This window comes from Silurus meridionalis, chromosome 13 (assembly GCF_014805685.1).
Source record: "Silurus meridionalis isolate SWU-2019-XX chromosome 13, ASM1480568v1, whole genome shotgun sequence".
Lineage (NCBI taxonomy): Eukaryota > Metazoa > Chordata > Actinopteri > Siluriformes > Siluridae > Silurus > Silurus meridionalis.
The window spans coordinates 10206569-10232297 of NC_060896.1; the positions used below are offsets into that span (position 1 = coordinate 10206569).

General features: G+C 38.6%; 1 protein-coding gene across 1 annotated transcript in view; it reads right to left on the bottom strand.

The window, feature by feature from the left end:
- The window catches only part of cdh13 (cadherin 13, H-cadherin (heart)), a 376372-nt gene that overhangs the window by 110165 nt on the left and 240478 nt on the right, over positions 1 to 25729 (bottom strand). The window contains exon 8 of the mRNA XM_046865279.1: positions 10556 to 10734. Within this exon, the coding sequence (XP_046721235.1) occupies positions 10556 to 10734 (179 nt within the window). The remainder of the gene's footprint in view (positions 1 to 10555; positions 10735 to 25729) is intronic.

Below are 25729 nucleotides of genomic sequence, written 5' to 3' on the forward strand. Positions count from 1 at the left end.
TCTATACTTCTTGAGGAGACATAAAAACATCCATATGTCCCCAGGGATTTTAACGAGTTTTTACCTCTGTATCAATGGAGCATCATGAACAGCACCATGATCGTGTGGTATGGCAGCTCCACTGTATGTGAATGGAAAGCCCTATAAAGGGTGGTCAAAACGCATCATTGGTGGCCAAATACCTGAACATAGATATTCACATACATTTTTAGCAATGCTTACAAATTTCACATAAAACACTAACAGAACTTTACATTTTATAGATGGTGGTATCAGTTAACTAACAAAATTAGATTTTGCCCTAGAGTTTAAATCACAGAGACACAACAATCATCCATGATCAGAACTACAGAAGAGAGCAATCTTGTCCTTGCTCCCACACCTGTCAACTACAGTGACATGGATGCAGAAGAGGGTATGTAGAGTGTAACCCCCAAGAGTGCTGCACTGCCCTGTGAGGCATCACGAACCACATTAAGATCAAAAAGAATTTCCTGGCTTCGCAAGTTATCCTCCCCAGTTGGTAGCAGTGATGTGATATGGGAGAGTTGTCTGGTGGGTGGGAATTGGAAAATGACCAAAATGGGAAATGGAAAAGAAACTATCAAAAGAGTCCTTTAAAAACAGTTCAAACTTCTCCAGGCATTGGGACCAACGACCTTGCACAGTTTCCTACTCCTAACACCTGATCCAGCTCATGAAGTGCTTGATAATTAGGTGTCATGTATGTTGACAGCAGGGAAAACCTGAAACTCCACAGCATAGTGTGTCTGTGACCAGAGATGAGGACCACCAGAGTGCGAAGACACATTGATGTAAAGTTGGGAAAACGAGTCTCTGCATTTTCAGACTCATTAGTCAGTAGAATAATCTTTTGAATGTATAAAGAGTGACCTTTTCAACTGGGTGCAAACACAGACCTACTGTATATACTAATAATAGCAGCTCAGTGACCACTGTTCATTATGGACAGACTGACAGACAGGGCTGGTTTGGATATGGGTTTTTAAGGACATTTTAATGGTGTTATGAATATTTATGGACAGAATTTTTGGCATCCTTCATACAGATCAGCAAACAGACACTGTGAAACATGGAGTTGGATTAGTAATCTTTTGGATGATATGAATTCCCTTATTAATAGAGCATTCATCAATTACCCAACCAATTCAGAATTACCCATAATTACCCATAAAGATAAGTACACAACCAAATGAACTTATAAAGACTTCCTAAAGACCACTTCAGTGAATCTGTAATCTTAATTGAAAATTATTAACAAAACAAAAAGAGAAAATTGTTCAATTCACTGCAGAAATCCAGCAGTGAGAGAAATGAGAAGTGGAGAATAAACACAAGTGAGTTTTCATGCGCACTGGAATGTGATTTTATCAGAATATAATAATAATAATAATAATAATAATAATAATAATAATAATAATAATAATAATAATAATATTATTATAGTAAAGCAGACACACAAACAAACCCATAAATATAAACAAAATTACTAAATTGACTATAAACTCTCATTAAAAGTAATATAAGAGATAATGTAATACCTGAAAAACATAAAAAATTAATAATGTACCAGAAAAAGGATGATGAGTAAATGCATACAAAAACTTTACCCAAGGCAACTTCATGAACCTGAAATCAGCGCTCAACTCCACTTACGAGTCTATTTTGCAACCAACTGAAGCTCAATCTTGACATGATAATGGCTGAATGAATGGGAATTTATATACTTTATACAGTGAAGTGCCACCAAATAATACAATAATGCAATGTTATCAAGTGATGCTAGGGTCCCTCATGCTCTCAATCTATTTGCATATAGATGAAATGCTATAATAACTCCGGCCCCACCTGCAGGAGTAAATATTTTGCTGTCTGTTTTGTCTAGCCGTTCTGACACCCACAATGAGCCACTAATTGAAGACTGGAAAGAATCTTTATATGGCGACTGACATTCAATTACGTGGAGGGGAGATCAGATTAGGCACAGGCCCAAAAAGCATGTTTGAAAAGCCATTTGGTGTGCAAGTGCAGCCGAGAGGCAGGGGCCATCATCTGAATGACTGTTTGGGATCTGGCTGAATGAAGCTGCTCGGAGTGAAATCACTATGCTATGACCCATGATTAATTGGATGTCTTGTGAGTGTGTGAGTGTGTGTGTGTGTGTGTGTGTGTGTGTGTGTGTGTGTATGTGTGTGTGTTTGACACAAAAGGATCGGGGAGGTGGGTAATGTGAAGAAGAGGCTTTTCAGTTACTTTTAATAAAACATAACTTGAATATGTCCACTGAGTGAAACAGGGTTTCTGCAGGTGATGTTGCATAATATATTTATAAGTACTGCATACACACAGTACTGTTTATAAGAACTGTGTTGCTTCCCCAGTATGTGATAAGAACTAATAACTTTCCTGAATAATCATCAAATGTAGTGATGACCATCCAAAAGTGGCAATCTTTACTGAACATACAACAATTAGTCATTTTTTAACTTTATTAGTCAACTATACAATGAAACTACAACGAATCACACATTCACTAGTGTTCTGCTGTTCCTGGATCATGGATAGGTAATGTACAGTATAACCAAGCAGTCACAGCACAACATTACTAAGAATAAAAAAGCAAAAAGAAATCTGGAATACTGAATTTTATACACTGGGATAGTTCTGGACAACCCGATATCATATTGCTTCACATGACAAACATATTTTTTTGTTCACAATATTAGGAGTGTCCTGCCTTTTCTGTTCATAGGTGCCATTTAAATGCTTGTTCAATCCTTTATAAGCTCCAGATTGAACCACTGAGAATCAATTCTGGCATGTCTGCCTCTAAGCATCATCCAACTCCTGCAAAGTTTTCCTATACCACCCCACTGCTACTCTCCCCAACTGGCTTTCTGTAGCTGCAGGATTTACAACACATGCTTATCTAAAAGCCCAAAATGAGCTAGCAGCTGCTTTTTTTAAGGCGCTTTATTCAACTTGCTTCTGTCATTCCTCTAGTATAGCTTGACTGTCCCTAGACACAGGGATAGCAAGACCTGTCTCCTCTCCAAGCATACTTCATGTTGTATTAGCCTCCTTCAACAGGCTTTTAGCTTGATGATTTTCGGACAAAGGGATCTAGAATGAGATCAAGAGGATTTTATTGCTGCAAGTCACCCGTCACTTTACTATGAGGCTGGCAAGAGCTATTTCCAATTTTCTCAGTGAGTGATGCAAGTAGATTTCCACAAATCAGGAAACAGGTGGCTTGCTCTCTTCTGTTTTTACTCCAGTTTGTAGTAGATGTACAGAATCACTCCATATTTCCATAAATAAAATTTCTCAACTCTCATATTTAATCCCCATTAGTTGCTTACACTCTTTTTGCTCAAATTCAATGTTCGCATTGAAATTAATTGTCTGGAGTCGCTTTGTGACCGCGAGACACTAAATGGATGAATGCAACTTATGGTTTTAATAAAGACTACAAAGAATTCTGGAAGCTGCCCTGGATATAAGCGTACGATAAATGCTATAACTGTAACGCTATTCAGGCCAGAGGTTGTTGATTTTTTATTTTCTTCACCGAGCCATTGTTTAAGTTCTGAGCCAAATAAGGTTGAGGAGATGTACAACAGCTACTGCACATGCAACCTGGCAACAGAAAAAGCAAATCATTATATGCCATCATGGTTAATTGTTGCCTGCTGAGAGAGCTCGCTACGTGATTTGGTGTAATACAAAAGCAGATACTCACACACGATTGGAAAAAAAAAAACTACCAGTGCACTACCAGTGACATAACAGCAGGTGCTTTAAAGCAGGTGCAGATCCTGAATTAACTAAACTAATTGCCAGGTAATTAGTGAACCATTCTGCATGGTGTCAGGTACACAAATCCTGTTTTTAAGCAGTTCCTAATGGCAGCAGTCGCTTTTGGAAGCGACAAGATCCGTCAAAATATACACACACGTGCACACACACACACACACACACACACACACACACACACACACACACACACATTTTTATTGAAGGATGTTGAACGTGAAAATAAACCAATATAGTATCAGACTTATAGTCTCTGTCCTGTTCATACACACTCACAGAGGTGAATGCTTTGCCTAAAAAGCACTAAAATGCACAAATCCAAGTGAGTCTGCCTCATATAAACCTCAAACTGAACTCTAAGTATTGGTGTGTTAAATATTGTTTGCTATTAGCATAAAAATCATATCAAAGCACAAAAGACACAGCACCTTCTAATATAATCAGAAACATGACCATCACCAAAGTGTAAGCAGTGTGAAAACATTCCAGCATGCATCAGAGCAACCTACTGATCAAACTGCAGAACCATGTTCTTAAGGCAACTATCTTCAACTATCTTCAAAACTGTTATACAGGGTTTTTTGTTTGTATTTATTTATTTATTTTTATTTTTTAAAACCACAGTATTGTGAGCTCATGAATAAGCAATATAAGAAGTGATAAAAAGTCACAGAAAGGTGAGCATGATCGTTATTGCCGTAACAACACTCTCGGGGGAAAGAAATAAGGCACAAACGTACCTGTTTGTCAGTGCAGTGCCTTTAAGGCTATGTCTTTTGTGAACCTTGAAACGAGATCCGTTTATGAGGAACTATTCATATTCACAGCCAAATATACCACCGAGAGCACAGTGACAAATAATGGTACCTTTTCGTATATTTGTCTGTTAAAACGATGCTGTGATTTTTTTAAAAGGGCATACAATTTTATTGATTTACTTATTTTTTACCATAGTGCCTTGTGTAAATAGTCAGATCATTTCATAATTATTTGCTATGTTGCAGCAATTGTTTATATGATTTTCTTTTTCACATCAGTGCACATTTCATATCCCATAACGACAAAGCAAAAAACTGATTTATAATAAAATAATAATAATAATTGCAAACATTCCTTTCAAGTGTCTTGCAATGTCTTGCATAGGGAAGTCGAGTGTCAAAGTGATGGTTGACCTTCTGCAAGTTTCTCCCATTTCCACATGATTTCTGGAGCTCAACTTTAGAGCTCATTAGGTTGTTGGTCACATCTTTTACCATGGCCCTTGTCCACTGAGCACTTAGTTCGGTCGGATTTGTATTGCTAGAAAGATTCCTGGTTATTATTAAGAATGATAACAACTACTGAGCTCTTGGGGCCATTCAGTACACCAAAATGTTTTGCTTTCAACCAGTTACTTAACAGTATGGCTTGGTGTCATTTGCTTTGTCATTATAATGTAACTGGAATACAGTATATTTAACTTGGACACACTTTCTAGAATGCACTGTTAAACTCTCCATTCTGATTGTTTAGAAAGTCTTGATCATGTTTAAATTTCCACTCATTTTAATGGTATTGTTTCCACAGTAGCAACTTTTTTTTGTGGCGAGATTTTATTTGACTTTTAAAAGAATTGATGACTTTGCACTTTTTTTGTTAGATGAGAAGCTGCATTTTTCATTTTCATTCATTAGTCTTTGTGTGTGTGTGTGTGTGTGTGTGTGTGTGTGTGTGTGTGTGTGTGTGTGTTTAAATAGAGGCTAGTGATGAAAAAGCTGACAAAAGCTGCTGCAATAAAATGATAAAGGGGAACTGACTTGTTATTTGTGGATGTTGTATAATATGACCAGTAACTACAAACTTGGCGATCTTTAATTAAAAGATAACAGTAATCAGTGACAGTTTTATTGTGGTATAAAAGTAATAAAACAATCTGAAATAAGTTAATGGAAAATCACTATATTATGCATTATGACTAAATGTTGAAATGTAACACACCAATGTCACTGTTAATGGATACAAAGTATGACATAGCTCTGTAGTTGATAAAAAAAAAAAAAAAAATCATTGTTGAAAAATTGGTATAAGAGGAATATACTACTTGTGCAATGAGCTTTTATAAGAAAATACTAAATGTCAAAGTAAAAATGAATGTCCTTTTGATCACATCACATTCCAAAGTATTGTATATCAACTATATCCACATACAGTGAGGAAAATAAGTATTTGAACACCCTGCTATTTTGCAAGTTCTCCCACTTAGAAATCATGGAGGGGTCTGAAATTGTCATCGTAGGTGCATGTCTACTGTGAGAGACATAATCTAAAAAAAAAATCCAGAAATCACAATATATGATTTTTAAACTATTTATTTGTATGATACAGCTGCAAATAAGTATTTGAACACCTGTCTATCAGCTAGAATTCTGACCCTCAAAGACCTGTTAGTCTGCCTTTAAAATGTCCCCCTCCACTACATTTATTATCCTAAATTAGATGCACCTGTTTGAGGTCGTTAGCTGCATAAAGACACCTGTCCACCCCATACAATCAGTAAGAATCCAACTACTAACATGGCCAAGATCAAAGAGCTGTCCAAAGACACTAGAGACAAAATTGTACACCTCCACAAGGCTGGAAAGGGCTACGGGGAAATTGCCAAGCAGCTTGGTGAAAAAAGGTCCACTGTTGGAGCAATCATTAGAAAATGGAAGAAGCTAAACATGACTGTCAATGTCCCTCGGGCTGGGGCTCCATGCAAGATCTCACCTCGTGGGGTCGCAATGATCCTAAGGAAGGTGAGAAATCAGCCCAGAACTACACGGGAGGAGCTGGTCAATGACCTGAAAAGAGCTGGGACCACCGTTTCCAAGGTTACTGTTGGTAATACACTAAGACGTCATGGTTTAAAATCATGCATGGCACGGGAGGTTCCCCTGCTTAAACCAGCACATGTCCAGGCACGTCTTAAGTTTGGCAATGACCATTTGGATGATTGAGAGGAGTCATGGGAGAAAGTCATGTGGTCAGATGAGACCAAAATAGAACTTTTGGGTCATAATTCCACTAAACCTGTTTCGAGGAAGAAGAATGATGAGTACCATCCCAAGAACACCATCCCTACTGTGAAGCATGGGGGTAGTAGCATCATGCTTTGGGGGTGTTTTTCTGCACATGGGACAGGGCGACTGCACTGTATTAAGGAGAGGATGCCCGGGGCCATGTATTGCGAGATTTTGGGGAACAACCTACTTCCCTCAGTTAGAGCATTGAAGATGTGTCGAGGCTGGGTCTTCCAACATGACAATGACCCGAAGCACACAGCCAGGATAATCAAGGAGTGGCTCTGTAAGAAGCATATAAAGGTTCTGGTGTGGCCTCCAGACCTAAACCCAATAGAAAATCTTTGGAGGGAGCTCAAACTTCGTGTTTCTCAGTGACAGGCCAGAAACCTGACTGATCTAGAGAAGATCTGTGTGGAGGAGTGGGCCAAAATCCCTCCTGCAGTGTGTGCAAACCTGGTGAAAAACTACAGGAAACGTTTGACCTCTTTCTCAGGTGTTTAAATACTTATTTGCAGCTGTATCATACAAATAAATAGTTAAAAAATCATACATTGTGATTTCTGGATTTTCTTTTTTAGATTATGTCTCTCACAGTGAACATGCACCTACGATGGCAATTTCAGACCCCTCCATGATTTCTAAGTGGGAGAACTTGCAAAATAGCAGGGTGTTCAAATACTTATTTTCCTCACTGTATATACATTATGACAAAAGTATTGGGACACCTGAGTTTTTAACCATATGTGATTTTCCCCAAACTGTCACTACTAATTTGTGGACACACAATTGTATAGAATGTCTTTGGGTGAGGTGGAATTAAAATGTTCCTTCACGTTAACTAAAAGACCCAAACTTGTTCCAGCATGACAATGTCCCTGTGCATAGAATGAGTTACATTAGTTTGCATGGGATGGAGCTGAAGCTCTTGAGTGGCCTGCTATAAAGCTCTGACCTCAATAATACTAAACCTCAACACCTTGAACAACTGGAATAAATTTGAATGCTGACTGTACCCCAGCTCTCCTTATCATACATAAGAACCTAATTTTATTAAGGCCTTCGTAGATGAGTTAGCACAACTATGCTCCAGAATCTACTTCTCAGACCTTTCCAGTAGAGTCGAGGTTATTCTAACAGCAAATAAGGACTAAAAGAGGATGTTCAAAAAGCATTGATGAATGTTATGGTTGGCCGTTCACAAACGTTTGTCCATACAGACGGAAATCTCACAAAACTCTAAAGTAAATAAAAACTAAAAATAAAAACGTTACACTTGACAAGTGTGTACTAATTGATGATAAACTTCATTATATGCAGTTTGATGCTGTAGATCCAGGTGCAAATGAAATAGACTGTACTTAAAATAAACTAGAATATTATCAGCTGTCTGTAAAAACTCATCAAGCTTTACAAGCTGTGAATCCAATCAATTACATATCAAAACACTTAGCACATCAGTGGAATTGCCTTAGCATTTTCTTTCTTTTTTGTATTATTTAATTGAAATAATATGAAAGCAATTGTATTTGTCCAACCATCAGATATTGACAGAGCATCCTGTGATATTTGGTGTGGGAGTATTGAAAAATCACTCGACTCAGTATGTGCTGAGAAAACCGCCTGCGGAAGCAGTGTCACCAAGAAAAGGTCACCCAATGTAGACAGAAGAGTGTATTCGTATAGCTTGAGCAAAGACGGAAAATGATTTAGTGATAGTTAAAGTTTTCTACTTAGTGATAGCAGCCAGGCTTTCAGCTCAATTAATTACGTCTGCTGAGAATCTGCTCCATCAGATATGTTAACAGAGGTTTTAAACACTTATGTCAAACACATCATTACTCATGCATGCTGTTCTGACTAACAAGCAGAACACACACACGCACACACGCACACACGCACACACTTCACCATTATCTTTTATGACGGATATTAACATACCTGTACAGACTATAATCATTCTTATCAGTGTATCTGATTTTAAAAAATGACAGCCTTCTATTGATCCAAATGTTCACTGGGAAACAAAAGGACTCATATCTTTTTGAAGACAGGGTTTCAATGCAGTCAAAGGTTTTGCACAAATCTCTGTGATATTGCTGTGAAATCACATCAGCTATTCATGCTGTTTTAAAACACACAAGTCGCCACATCTCATTTATGAAGGTTAAGGATGTTAATAGCTCATGATGTAGCAAAGTTGCTCATGAAGGAAACGCTTTCATGTTGCCAACAATAGCCAAGCAACATCTGTTATTTAATTTGCACTTCTGTGTCTCTAAAGACTTCGACATGCACAAACCTCACACCTTTACACACTCAAGTTAAACCATCGGATGTCACCTTGAAAGTGGCGTGCATCACCTGCCACATCTTACACCCCTAAGCATGTCGGAAAAAGAAATGAAGCTTGCAGGATAAATGGAAAGAATGAACCGGATGCTACTCAAATCTTACAAATATTCAGCTATCCTGACTTGTGTGTCAACAAAAGTAATATGTCAGAAAATACTATAAATAAATTGAAAAAACAAAGGAAAAATATACACCTTTATGACACACAAACACACACACACACACACACACACACACACACACACACACACACACACACACACACACACACAGCCATACGTTCACTCATACTGATGTTTATGTCATGCAAGTACATTGTTCCGGCTGACGGGTTTTCAGTCGGTCTTGTCGGACACAGCCGATACTGGTGGCTAAGTGTGTATAACCTCAATTAAACCACGCTCTAAGTGTCTGACAACAGCTAATATTCCTCCTCCAGCAGCGGGCCGAATTGATGTTCCTACATTCGTCACCCCGCTGAAAAAGCAATCATGCCGTTGTCTCGCTCCGCTGAGGAGACGCAGGAAACACTGCTTCCAGTCGCTCATTAGCATTCGTCTACTAACGCCACTAGCACCAGCTACCCACAAGACAACATTGCACCATGGTTTCAGACACACCTACTCCTCCTGTCTCCACACCCACAATCAGACCTCACAAGCAATTAATCCCACACTCGAAAACTATCAAACAAGCAGATAACATAGGGAACAGGAACGGGCGGAATTTCAATCATATGCAAATACACTATGTGGAAACCGATAGCTGGTTTATTCGCTAATAAAATATGAATGGATCTCTTAAAGGATGAATTCACTTCAATATCCTCTGAGGTTTATTTCCTGTCACCGACATGCTGCTATATTACACACAATGATGTTCAACTTTCTGCGAATAACTCAACATTTCTGACCTGCTTCAGCAAGTGATGTCAAATCAACAAGGCTGCTCATAGCATGACTAGTAAAAGTTGCGCCTCTTTATTAAATTAATTACACTTCATATACAAAATTCAGTATAATGTATTCGCTTTAGATCAACATACAGATACACTATATGCACAAATGTTTGTAGATACCTAATCAAAAGATTCATACGTGGTTTTTGAACATCATGTTCTACATTTAGTACCCATTTGCTGTTATTATAGTCTCTTATCTTCTGAGAAGGTGTTCTACTAGATTCTGGAGCGTGATTGTGGAATTTTGTGCATATTCAACCACAAGGGTGTTAGTACTGTAAGCACATTTCAGGAAGGAAGCTTTCTTTAGGGTTACTGTTTAATAAAGCATAATTTTGCCTTAATAAACCAATGCACATACCTCTCTGTCAAGTAGGGATGGTGAGATGACAGTAACAATGTCACCTCTCTCTGGGTCAATGTAGAACATGTTGGGCGAAGGCTTCTCAGGAGACTGTCTCACAATTATGTACCGCAGGACGGCATTGTCCGTGTTGGGATCATCAGCATCAAAAGCGGTCATCGTCATCACCGTGGTGCCTAGAAAAAAAAAAAAAAAAAGAAATAAAAAGGTATTTCGTTCTGTCCTTCTAAACCAAATCTCTCAAATATTTTGGTTTCACATTGACACTGCAGTGGATATTCAGGCATAGTGTGGATTTGATTGAGGCCTCTGAAATAGCTGGCGTTTTATGAACTGAAATAAAAAATTAATTGCCCGGAGAAAATAAAATCTGAGCAGATTGACATAGATTGACTTATTGTCCTTGGGTTTTGTAGCATAGTCATATCTGATGCTGTCATGCATCAGAAATTGAAACATGCTCCCAGAAGAACTGTCACACTGGCCAGTGGTTGACATATCCTAAGTGCAGACTGTGGGATGATTGGCATTTTATTATTCTTTTTTTTTTTTTTATTATTGAAAGTGCTTTCCTCTCAATATAGTTGTATCCTTTTTACATCCAACTATCCACAATGTGAGAAAAACAAGTTTTGGTTATTTAAGTTTCCTGAATTCCCTACAAGCGCTATATCAAGAGGTCTGTCAAGTTCTTTTTATACCAAAAAATCCAGGACATGGGGGTATTTGACCTCATGTAGCTAATGGGTGGAGTCAAACAAAAAGCCTGGGGCTTTTTTTTTTGCTAAGGCAAATATGTGCTTGTTGATCTGCTTGGTGCAGCATGTCATGTGTTAAGGGTGATATTTAGGCTTAGCAGATCAGCTACACAACCTGGTATAGAGTATCCTGCTTGAAGGACAATGCTAACTGCCCAATTTTGTTTACAAGCACTGCAACACATTCGCTGCCTAGTGTTTAACTCTCGGGCAGGGTGGACAAGCTGTCCTCACCCAGCAAACAGGGTCAATTGTGCTCTTTTGTCCATAGGTGATTATGGTGTTCTGATCCCATGTGGTATTTCAAAGCTGCAGCCAATGGTGCCAGGTAACTCATTTCCCCTTGCCTCATTGAGCTGCTCACCTAAAAGGTTTGCAAATGAAGCCAGCTGAGATGCCAACATCACACACTGGGCATGGACCCAGGCTGAATCATAGCCGCCTTCCAGAGTTAATGGCCTCAATCACAGCCAGTAAGGTTTAATGCTTGCTTTTATTAAGCTTAGTGCCCTACATAAAGTCTGTGGCAGATAAAATGTACAAACAGATTCTTGAAATATACAACCCCGGGTCAAACACAATAAAGAATACTTTTTGAGTTAAATGGGTTAAAATTGGTTAGGAAACACTGATGCTGTGTGGTTTTCCCCAGTGGCTGATGCTCAAGGAGAGATATTAGCATACAGCAATTGCAGCACCTCTAATGATTAATTACAAATGCCAAGGTGTGTGGAAGGGCTCTCTGGTGACATCCGCAGCCACGCCGAGCTGTTCCACTTCATTGTTCAGCCAAATCAAGTTAAAAGGCACTCGCTTCATCTAACTAACACTAGCACACTTGCCCACCCTCTTATACATACATGCCGCTCATTCGGAATTATCAAAGGAAATGAATAATTTGAACAAAAGGAATGAAATCCCTACAAATTGGTATTACATATCCTTGTTTCTCATTCTATCTTCAAACTCGTGGCAGGCAAATCCAGAGAAAGTACAACATGTCGGATATACAGTAGGTTAATCACTACAGATCATTACAAATTCTTAAAATAAAAGTACGTCATTGCTGTACCTAAGGAAAGACAGTACGTTAAAGGTCACATCTGATGATATATGTGGACTTTAATAGTGTGGGCAGTGACATATTATTTTCAGTGCTGGCTCAGAGATGAAAATAACCACTTCAATAATCTCCTTCAAGCCAAAGTAGAGTGCTGCTCAATTAAATTCTGTGACTGTGTAAATTCAGCATGATTGCATGCCTGGAATGCATCCAGTTTTGCCAAAAAAAAGCCTTCTTATGAGAAGTTAAGACCCAAAAGCTATCTAAAATGCTCCTGTAAATACTTATGGTCATGCTGCTGCATATTTTTGAGCATTTCCTGCTCATTAGATACATTTTTTTTCAGTTGCATCTTTACAATTTTTTTGAGCATGAAAATCCTCACTTCAGACTGATTTAGCACATACTGAATAATCCTAGCTTCTTATGTTGCACCTTTAGTTTGTTCTCCTCATTTAAACGATCAGGCTAATCCCAATTATCTCTTTGTCAGTAGTCAAACATTAATAAAAGCGATTATTATTGTGACATTAACCTGTCTCCAGAGTTGTTCTCATAAAAATAAAGAGTGCTTGGAGGCACGTATCAGTACGGTCCATGACAAAGCCATCAAGTCTCATCATCTAACACATAAATCAGCAAGCACAGCTAATTGGTTAATGGGGCTGGCCAGCAAAGTGAATGCAAATCATCAACCTTCAATTATGCGGCAATCATTTTCGAAACTGGGCACAATTTAGCAGCTATTGTCTTCCTTTATGAACTCTATATTCTCCCTATTGCCAAGCCAGAATCAATGTTAACAGCATTGCAAGGTGTAATAAAATGACCTCAAACTGCTACACATGAAGTCCAGATTACTGTATTATCAGCTCTTTCTCTTATGTAGACTATAAGATCAGGCAGGGTAAGAGATATCTCATGCCCTTCGCTAGACTGTCGCTCTTTATGAACCACTGAAATATCCAGTGGTGGGCCGTCAGGGCCAGCGAATCTTTCTCTGCTGGCCTAAACACTATCAGAAGCACTGACCTACATTTACAACCTAACTTTTAATTTTGTTCCATTAAATTTGTTAAATTTATTTCCAACAGTTTATTCTCTTCATTTCATAGCGTTTCTCTTGGCTGCACTGCTTCCAGTACGTGTATGTGGATGTTAGATTTTTTGTCCAATCAGATTTCAGTCTCAATGTGCTTTCATGTCAATTTTATATTCCCAGGGCCTGCATATTACCAATGGGTCTGTTTCTTTAACAAATCAGATTTCATATTCGTATTCTTACAGGGCCAGCTAGCTGGGCCGGAATATCGTCAGCATTTTTCCGCCCTCTGATTGGTTGGTCAGAGGGAACCTGTTACAGCCAAGCTCGACTGGCAAAACACATGTGTAGCATGCTGCACACATGAATACATCTGAGTTAGACTTTTTTCATGCCTACGGAGGAAGAGAAATAGATTTGATCTCGGACATACTTAAAAATCCATTTTCCAGAGAAGCTAGACATGGTGAGCAGGTCGGCCAAACGCGAAGCTAGCTAGCTTGTCTCAGCCCGGGAAAGGGTTTGATCGCCACTTCCAGATCAGTGAATATGAGCGGTACCACTGGATTACAGCCTCTGAGGAGCGGTGCAAATTATGAATATGCATCTCTGGTGAGTAGGTTGGATTTTATTTACATTTTTATGTTTTTGTCACGTTATTAGACGAATATTGATTCTGAACTGCTCCAGATGATGTAGGTGGCACAGTTGTGGTGGGAGTGTAGAGGTTTGGAGTTGTCTTAATTGGGTTTCTTGCTTTAGTAAAATGGTTTTCACCCTCCATATGTGAAATGCCTCTCTCTCTGTAATGCCACACGTTGTTATATTGCGTTTTTGAATAGTATCGGTGGTTTCTATAATCGCGACGTGATAGTGGTGGTATTAAGAGGTGGATTAAGTCGGATTAAGTCCCCACTGAAGGCCCAGGTACAAAATGCACGACCCACCACTGGAAATATCCCATGAAAGCATGGGTACTGGAGCAAGCCATTTTGTAAAATTGCATTGCTAACCATCCCTGAAAGCTAACCCAATCTGGTGAACCTGTTCGTATTAATTGCAGTCCAAAGCCATCTTCATGGATTATAGCTATGTGCCACTTTTTTGGCAGACTGTATTTTTTTCTATAGTGACTTACAGCTGATTTGATCAGATAAGTCTTGTGCAGACCCACAAAAGTAACAACTTGGCAGTACCAGAATTCAAACTCCAACAACCTCCAATCAGTAGCCCAGAACCTGAATAACTAAGCAGCCACCTGGTTTGCTTCTAGGTTTCACTATTCTCCATGCACTAGAATGCACATCTTCTTGGTTAGGTACACACTTGTGTGTGACTCTTATTTGTTTATTTATTTATTTATTTATTTATTTATTTATTTATTTATTTATTTATTTTCAATACAAATAGCTACACTTCCGATTTACTTACCATACCCTATATAAGGTCTTTGAAATCTATACTAAGACTATAATTAAACTCAATGCATCAACCTGAATACTATTGGCTAGAGTAGCTTATCTGGTTAATAAATATACGCTTTAAAGACAAGGTCATGGAAAGTTCTACAGGCTCCTGCCATCCATGCCACATAGCACCCAAGGTTGTTATTCAGGAATAATGTATGTGAGAGTATTTTTTAAGGAAAGAGATCAGGAAAAATATACAAAATTATTATTCAGTACAGTGTAGGGATTAATATGAGAGCACTTTACCTGGAAAAAAAATAAAACCTATATAAAATCATTTGCAAAAAAAAATAAAATAAAAAGAGATCTCCTGTTCTGAAAATTTACAAGGTTGGCTAAGTTTTTGCTGCTGGACCAGTGTGTGTGTGTGTGTGTGTGTGTGTGTGTGTGTGTGTGTGTGTGTTTAGCCTTGGCCATACCAAGGCGGGTTACATATATATCTCTAGAGCTAAATCTCTTTTTTACAGTTTATTAATTTTTCCTCTTGCATTACTGTATTATTCTACACATGCCTGACTAGAAATCTGATTTTATAAGATTTTAGAATGCATACACCTGACCTCAGTCCAGCCACAGCTGAATCCCAGTGATTGCCAGCCATGACTACTGCTTTACCTTGTAGACTACTCTGATACTTACCAAGGGATTGACACTGACATTTGCTTAATTCAGCCTCAAGATTTGGGTGAATAAAATATTTCGAATGTAAAGACTATCTGTGCGTTTGCACACCTCACCCTTCTGCCTTAACTGCCTCCTAATATGCTGTCTGAATTGTACATTAGCAGCACCACGACACAATGGCCAGTGCCACATGTAGTACATCCTGTATTACAGTGAGCTAGGGAAATCAATATGACTTCTAGATCTTATTCACCCCAGGGAGGTACTGCATCTGTGTGATAGGCTTGGTAATAAGAAAGAACAGGGCTAAGATTAAGGCAGGATGAGAAAATGATGGAGAAGGTGTATATATGTGATTGAGATTTATAAACCATCTTGAAATAGAATGACAGACATGTAGAGGGTGAGTGTGTGAGAGAGAAAAAAAGGATAGAGAGAGCATAAGATAGATAGATAGATAGATAGATAGATAGATAGATAGATAGATAGATAGATAGATAGATAGATAGATAGATAGATAGATAGATAGATAGATGAGCTAAGACATAAATCAAAATAACTTAGAATTTAAAGTTCTGCATTTATAAACAGCATATCCAATCTCCCAATGAAAACCGAATATCAATATTCGCAAACACAGCAGCAACAGACGTTACTGAGATATGCTGAGACCTGGCCAGTGCCTTCAAATAAATTACTAGTCCCAGTTTTGGAAGAATGATATTGATTAGACGGAGGGAGGTCAGCAAGCTATTTACGCAGTGGGCCATCCAAACATTTCAATTCACCTTGTAGGGTCAAGAGAGAATTCTTAATGAGATTTGTGTGCTCGCTTCCTTGCAATTAAATGAACTAAGTGATAATTTGGATACGGCAAAATGTAAACTGGCCTGTGGATGATTATCAGTGTGTTGGGATCTGAATCTTGTCTGCATTCCTTATAAACTAAATAAATCAATTCTCAAACAAGAGGTAGATTACATGCAACTGTTTTTCCCACACAGTTTGTCACTTGGAATATTCTTCAAAACTTTAGTTGGTTTATATTCTTTTTTATTCATAGTGCTTTTAGTCTGTAGGTCAATAGGTGTTGATTTGACAGTGATTCCTGTTCCGCATGGCAATGCCCCTGTGCACAAAGTAAGCTCCTTGAAGATATGGTTTACATGCTTTGGAGAGAAAGATCTGGTTTGGTCTGCTATAGAGCTCTGATCTGCCCTACTGAACACCTTGGGGATGGATTGGAATGCTGAATGCACCCCAGGCCTCCTCACCTACATCAGGACCTGCCTTTCATAATACTCTTGTGGCTGATGAACACAAATATCCACAAATATGGCAGCACTCCAAAATCTAGTGTCCTCTAGTCTTCCCAGAAGAGTGGAGGAAATTATATGAGCAAATTTGGACTAAATGTGCAATGCAATGTTTAAATTCACATACCACATATCACTCTTGGAAGTGCAATTAGTTAAAAAAAAAATCTTGGGAGACATTCTTCTTTTTCTCTCAAAGTTGTTAACACAAAGCTGAAGGCATACAATTCTATAGGATGTCTTTGGATTAAATTAGCATTAAATTTCTCATTGATTTGAACCCAAACCTGAAGAACCAAAACCTGTTCCACCACGTGCACAAATCGAGACCCATATGTGTGCACACACTTTTCTTTACACACACACACACACACACACACACACACACACACACACACACACACACACACACACACACACAGCTTAATCATATCTTTAGGGCTTAGCAGCTGGAAGTTACATGATAAATCCTGACTAGCTCAAACAGCTGCTTGATTTTTAAGTCAAAAGTTACCCCTGAATAGATGTTGATGTCCTGTCAGCATCAGATAAAAATACAATCTTGCCTTTTTTTATTATTATTTTTGCATACTTCAATATTACCTTTTTTTATTTTGACGTAATTGGCTAAAGTATGCTTCTAGAGAGCAACTTACAAGTTATGGAGTATTTATATTAGGTCAACTGCTATTGAGAATAAAGAAGCTGGTTTATTATGGTAATGCTTCTGCTTGCGAATTTAGATTGGCACTATATTAAGGGAAAAACTTGCCTTGTAGGGGGAACAAAACGCACTGCTATTGACTTGATCAGTTAAAACACAAATTTACCTTCTGAAAACTTTTGGAACAATTTCAGTCTAATGTAAACATGTACATTTTACTAGACTGGGCACTTTTCCTAAAAAAAAAAAAATAAGGAGGGTTGTGGAGTAGATTTCATCTATTATACTTTGGCTAGCTGAAGGACAAACTGAGCAAAACACAACACAAATAATTTCTTGAATTTGTTTTTACTTCTCCAGCTTGGCTGAATGCCGACTTTAGGTTTAGCAAGGCCATTTAGTGTTGAATTATACAGAAGTAATTGAAGCCTTCACCAGGGCATTTATTCTAACATTCAAGAATCTTACAGTGAGTGAACAGGAATTATTGCTTTTTACACCAGAGCATAGCTGAATGCTAAAATATTCAACTAACAGCAGGGCTAGTTCCAGCTATAACATGTATGTGAAAATAAACGTACTTCTTGTTTCTATAGTAACAGGTCATACACAGGGACATGGACAGAGGACGCACTATATATTTAAGACTCCACATATCTAAAAACACCCTTACTTTGATGTAGTATTTTTTCTTTTGGTATGTTTATTTAACATTTATGGAAGGAGTCTTGGTTGTACCCCTTTCTCAGTGTCTTTGCGTTTCCTTCGTTTTCGCGGTAAAAATGACTGGCTGTGTGTTGTGTGTTCATGTGTGTGTGTGAGAGAAAAAGATCTTGGCATTCCACAACATTAAATCTAAACAGTGATAAATGTGCAACGTGGTGTTCATTAATACGCTAAAAATTCAAATCACTGACTCATCGCTGTGGTGTAAGTGGAATAACACACTCACAGGTTATTTCTTACATTATGGATAGCCTGTAATTGCTGAGCAATAATAAACACAAATGATCACAAATTAAAATGGAAAACAGTTCTGTCAGAGAGCAATCGTGCCAGAACAAACATCAAACAGTGTGCTCCACATTCGGCTATTTACGCTTGTATCCTGCCTGTTGCAAAAGTAGAGCGTGCTGCGCTTCAGGGAAAGGAAGACAGAATGGAGTCCGAGCTTCTCTGTGGAAATACACAATCTCACTGGAAAAGCTGTTAGACGCCTGCTGAATTCCGATAGTCAGTCTTTGCCTCGAGGGGATGTTTTGCGGGGTCTCTCTTTCACCTAGTAATTACCAGTCCTTGCCTTTTCCTATTTCCTTTTTCATATGACCACAAAGATGAAACAAGTGGAGGGTTGAATTTCATCGTAAATCATACAAAATTTATGTGTGTAGATATTCACTAGCTATTCTTCATGATATATGAAAACAAGTGCAAGAAGTAACCACACTGTACTGAGAGTCCCAGCATTTTGTATGTTTGGAGTAGTTCTTATCTAGGCTCTAGCATAACTTTTTTTGACATTGTCATGGAGTTATCTGAAGTTGAAAGACTTTGAAACCTACCAAACCTACAGATTCTCACTCCTCCTTGCAGTACGACTTGTCCCATCCCAAGCAAGAATTCCATTACTTTCTTACAACTCCTGACACTGAAATGCATTCGCTGAGAGAATGAGGATGTCCTTCAATACAGTAAGAAAACATCTGTTTATTTCCAGACGGTGGATTTTCAAAGAAAGTCATACACTGAGGAAACTATCCACTGCTAAAACAGATCCAGTTTCTCTACAAGTTCATGCTAATCTCTAAATTATAATAAAAGCTCAATTTACATGTCTATGTTTCCACACAAAATCCTCATACTCCAAGGATCACAACTACTTCCCTTTTTAACGGACCTCCATTCATCTACCGAAGGCACAAATACCCTAAAGCCATGCTTAACTGCTGTGAATTAAATGCTCTGTCTAATAAAATCTTTAACACTCTTTGAAGCAATCCAGACCCAATAACAATACGGAGTTCCCCGTGCGGAGAGTTTCTTTTAAGCCCACTTCAAAATTTTACTTTTAACACAGACAAAGACTCAGGCATAAAACATCTAGAGATGATCCAAAAGTGCAAATAGGAAACAGAAAACATATAATCATACACAGGCTCTCAGAAACCATGCAACTTGAACAACTGGCAAGACTTCGTAAGAATGCCAAGTGATTTGACAGTTCATGAAACTATCAGTAAACCAGAAATGAACAACTGCACTAGAATTGTGTTGAGTAGTGTGTTGTCCTTGGCTGTAGCGACAGACATTTATTAGCACAGCCACCACAAAGAATCACCACTGTCACCCACTATTCTGCATGCATCACCACAGGAGTTGTTTACTTTTTTGCTCCTGCAAGAGGAGACTTGATTTGTCACGCAGCAATCATACCAAAGAACGAACGGTTTCTCCTTTCGAGTGCAGCTATGAATAAAGTTAGGGCGCTAGGAAGTTACACGTTAATGATATGGAACGAATGTGGTGAGGAAGCTTGGAGAAAAGGCACATTGACATTTTATACATCAGCTGAATTCCAGCACTTGTATATCCCAGCAAAAGCACCGCACAGCGGATAAGGACATTTATCCAAAACATCCTGTTTCTCTGCTTCACTATACTTCTATAAGTCTATAATTATAAGCATACCCTCTCTATTTCTGCTTTGCTCTTTGCTGCAAGTAGAATACATTAGGTATTAGAGTACAGATATGATTATAGCTCTACTTTCCCTGCGTAGGCATCGCCCGCTCTCGGCATAACACAACGGTCGAATCAAATCCCAATTCGGGGAACAATTAACAGGACGGATGAGTTAATAAGTTAGCTAATAACTTAGGCTTTGTTTTCAGCTAAAGCCTCCAGTGGTTTGTGCTAGCATGCAAAAACTATGAACTTGGTCCCTTGCAATACCCAGGCAGCTGCTCACACAGTATGAAGTGTAAAGGCTAGAGCTGTTTAACATCCAGAGCAAAGAAAGAATACTGCAACAAAAATAGAAAAGTGTAGGTGAGGCAGTGGATGTGAGAAAATGTGAAGGAGTGATGCATATAAGACTAAATGCTCAGGGGAAGGTATGTATCAGAGTTGCAGAGGATAGGGCTGTGCATAATTGCCCCTGGTTCAATAAAGGTCATGCAGCATCTTTTGGGCATGGTGACAGCAACCCACTGCTTTTTTCTCCTAACCTCTCCATTTCTCTGCCTCTGCCCTGACATATTATCATTTCCCTTTCAGCACACTGTTTTCTCTACTTGTTCCAGCTGTTTCCTCTTTAACAATCAGTACCAAGACAAGCCCAGCCCTTGCTTTGGGATGTTCTGGAGCAAACATGACCATGTGTGTCCAGAACGCAACATTGCGTTAAGCAAGCAACATGCTGTTTTATTTAGTCGCCAATTGATCCCTTTGTTCCTATTCAGAATTCAGAACAACTTTAGACCACGCCATGCTGACCTTGAAAGACACACACACACACACACACACACACACACACACACACACACACACACACACACACACACACACAGCACAGAAGCAGGCACAATCGCAGCATCATATTAGGATTCACTGCATACGCCAGACAGCATCTCTCATTAACAATGCTTTGTGTACTAATTTGCTCTTGAGTGATTTTCAATTATATCAAGTGCACATAATATTACAGCCATTACTGAAAACAAGGTTGGGCAAATGTATACACATGGCATTGTCGCCGAGCAAATTTGATTAAATACAATTGTGTCCAATTACGCAACAAATAATACAGATGCTGGCACAAAGCACTATCAAGAAGGACTGTCTAAAAAAAATGCTGTTCCTGTTGTGGCAGATGGGCTGGAGATCTTGACCAAGTTTACATGTCGGGAAAGCAGCGTTCACCTGTTTTCTATAGAATTTGGTGGATCTGCATGATTTCTGTATCATTTCAAATCAGATACAGTCTGGGGCTTTTAGCTACAAATGAACTATGAGTAAGAATAATAAGGCCTGGCCTGAAGTGTGTGTTTTTTACATCTGTTCCCTGATGGCACAGCTCACTCACACACACACACACACACACACACGCACACACTTTCTCTCTGACAATCCATGTGCAACTGCAGCCACATCTGTGCTCACACACACAAAGCCAATCAAACATACAACCAGCAGTGTGCCTCTGGCCAGTGGCGCCTTCAGTTATTTATGATGTTACAGACAGAAAGGCCTGCTGCTGCTCAGGGTCCGGCATAAAGAACAACAACATCTCAAAAGCTTTTTCGGAAAGAGAATTTGAAAAAAAAAGTTGGACAGAAGAAAAATAATGGTAATATCTGTCAACTTCAAGCCTGTTGGAATTCAAATAAGAGTGCCTCTGAGATATAAGGCTCACTTCAAGAAGATAAAAAACCCTGTCTTCTAGGTGCAGCGGCAGTTCATACCGAAGAAGGCGATGAATCTTTGAGACCGCTGTCACAGGCTTTTCAGGACTTCTAGAGGTAAAGACGGTGAGTTGTTTGACATGTCAGCTTTTGAGTGGAATATATAAATGAGGAATGTCCTATTAGAGATGCGCAAAGACAATAGCAGAAGGATAAATAAGCCTCGTGTTTCACTCCTTATATGCATCCTCATCTCGGGCCGAGTTCCTGGCAGACCGAAGTAACGAATCATCTCCTCCTGCTGTCTCGTATTGTATCGTAGCTTTTATACCTTAAAGCTTTTTGCGCTGTAAGGAGTTTTAACGCAACTTAGCAAATTTAAAAGAACTTGTGGCAAAAGGTATTTTACCTGTCCTTCTTCTCACTAGATTATTTCAAGCAATTGGGCTTCAGCGGAACTTCATTGTGACTGAAAGCTGTAGTCCTGTGATAACCAGTCCTCTGGGCTAAATGAAATCTAAGTGGATGTCTGAGGTTTTTTTAGGACTGTCCTCCTGAGTATGATCAGAGTCGGTTATCATATCTGTCTCCTCTCCCATCCGTTCTTTAATTTAAGCTCACAAGTATGGCTCCCAATAGATTAATCTGTATCAGGATAATGTGCCTGCTCTTCCAGGTGTGTCTCTTTTCCCCTTTCTTGATCACAGGAGCCTGAAACTTGATCTGAAGCACCAAGCTGTTAACAGCTCGAACTTGAAAAGAGACCACGGAATTGCACTTCACAGCAGAATAATACATGATGAGTGTGACATTATAGGATATGATTATTTTCTCATTTCTTCAAATAATATAGCAATTTGCCAACACAACCTTTTTTAAACTTCATTGTTGAACACATTTTAAACGTTCTATAGCATTTGATGTCCAAAAAAAAGTAGTTTTATCAATTACTTATGTTAGAACAGATAAAACAAGGGCTTCCACCTCTATCCTAACACTCTCTTTAAAAAGCAAGTTCTTCTACTGAGAATCTAGAAACCTCAAAATCCTCATTCTGTCCATACTGGAATATTTTTTTAAAGCACTGAAGACTCCTTCAATAAAATACAAATAGAAAGCTTTATGTGTCAGTGCTTATGCACATTTTGAATGATCTGAATATTAGATGCAACAGCATTATGTAACAACTATATTTAATCACACAAATGAACACCTGCCAAAACAACAAACGCAGCTATAAATGAACCAAGGTAAGTCATGCTGTCAAATTACTCGCCAATGTGACTGGTGACTAATGTTTTTATCAAGTTTGTTCACTCACTTTGCTGGAAAAGTTTGTGTAATCCAAACCTGTGCAAATTTAGTGCAGATTTTCAACTCGCGAGTCATCAAGATATATTAAATGCAGTCTATTTATGCAGCATCAACACATATCTGGTTTAATTAAACATACCAGTCACTTCGCAACAAATATTGCCACACTGGTTTATTTGCATTGAAGCAATAGCAACAACACAAAAACATCATGACGTAAAAGCAAATGAAAAAAAAGCAATGAAGAAGCAAATGGGAAAAAAAAAAAGTTTAATGTCAGTGGAAAGCAGGGCATGTGTGGCTCATGTATGACTCCACAAACAACATATGCAAGGACAAACGCAAAAAAAAAAAAAAAAAAAAATATATATATATATATATATATATATATATATATATATATATATATATATATATATATATATACATAGTATGAGATTTTATAATAAATATATTGTGTATAAGCTATGAGGTTCCCTGGTGGTCTAGTGGTTAGGATGCGGTGCTCTCAACGCTGCGGCCCCGGTCAGGGAACCAACCCCAGCCATTAGGGTTGCAAAAGCCTTAGTGCCGGTCCCAAGCCCAGATAGATGGGGAGGGTTGCGTTAGGAAGAGCATCCAGCGTAAAAACAAGTGCCAAATCAAACATGCGGATGGTCCGCTGTGACGACCCCTAACGGGAGAAGCCGAAAGAAAGTTTTTTGAATAAGCTATGACTGTTAGTCTGTTTTAATGTGACTCCTCTGGTTTTTTTTTTTTGTTGTTTGTTTTTGACTAGTAAAAGTTCCAAAATGACTGGTAACTAAATTTCAGACCCTTTATTTAATATATTTTATTTAATATAACTTCTAATAAAAATGCTTGCCATTAGAATCGGAGTACAAAAAGAAAAACAGAAACGCTTCTTCTTTGAAAAGCTTTGTATAAAACCGAGGTGCTAAAAGTTTTTAATTTGAACAGCAAAATTCTCATTATTTATTATGTATTTGTTTTATTCTATTATTTATTTCTTTGTTTGTTTTTGTTTTAAAAAAGTATGTGTGTGCCTGATTAAGTTGAGAAACAGCTCAATTAATCTGCAGAAGGACGTGGCAAAGCATTGCTTTAGTTCATTAAACCCTACTTAATCATTCCTGTCCACACCAGAAGACGAGCGATTAAATTAGAGGACGGCACGTGTCCTCGTTCATCTGAACTTATCTGCCACCTGTGTATTGGCTGCTTCGTTCAGTCAATGGACCAAACTTTAAAATACATATGTACAGAGTTGGGGGTAACGCATTACAAGTAACGTGCGTTACGTAATAATATTACTTTTCTGGAGTAACGAGTAAAGTAGTGCTTTACTTTATAAATTTACACATTAATATCTGACTTACTTTTCAGTTAAATTATTTTGCATAAAAAAAAAATAGTAAATTAAAACGAACGCAGTCACGTAGTATCGCGCACTCATACGTGCGAGCCGCGGGTCAGAAGCGATGGCAGGCCAGAGCATTACATTACTGCGATTGAAGGATTCTCATTATATTGAAATAGTCGAGGAAAAGGAGAAGGGAATAATCGTTAAGTGTAGATTATGTGTTGGTTAAAAGCTCTTCTCAACTGCAAAAAATACCACTTGAAATAAAAATAAAAAAATCTGCATGCAAAGCACAGCACTACAGATGTGGAAGAGAGGGAGCCGAATGAAACCTGCACCCCGCCTCAAGATAAACAACAAAGACTTGATTTCAGTTCACGTTCACCACCAGGTAAAACAATTAGTTCAACTAAACTCAACAAAGTGGTTAATGCTTTTATAGTTGAGGAGATGCAGCCGCTGTCCACTGTGGAGGCGCCCACATTTAATCAGCAAAATCTTCGTGACAGGGACAAGGCCGGGGGACGTGCTGCCCGATCACAAAACCTTTACAAACTATATGGACAAGGCATATGTGGAAATGGAGACAGAACTAAAGAAAACTTTTGCCGACTTGGAATATGTTTCCACCGCTGCAGATCTATGAACTGTTTAGAATAAAAGTTTTTTAGGCATTACTGTACACTGGATTGATCCTGTTACTCTCCATCGGCAAAAAGCTGCAATTGCCTGCAGACTATTTCGTGGGAGACACACGTAGGATGCCATCGCAGCGGAGATAGAGCAAATTCACAGCTCGTTTGCTCTTTCTGGTAAGATAACTGCCACAGTCACTGGCGATGGCGCGAACTTTGTAAAAGCGTTCAGAATGTTTCAAGCTGATGATGAAGCAGAGAATGATGTAGACGAGGACGAGGTCATAGTTACGGAATTGTACGAAGTTTTATGAGATGACAGCGAAAGCTATGTTCTCCCTCCACATCACCGGTGTGCATCCCACACCCTTAACCTTATATACACGAACAACATACAGTGGTACCTTTACCTACGAGAATTTTTTGCTTTGTTACACGAGCTCGAGACGCCGCTGCTAGATAGTGAAACGAAGCCAGAAAGCAAAGATTGTGACGAAAATTAAGATAAGCAAAGAAGAAA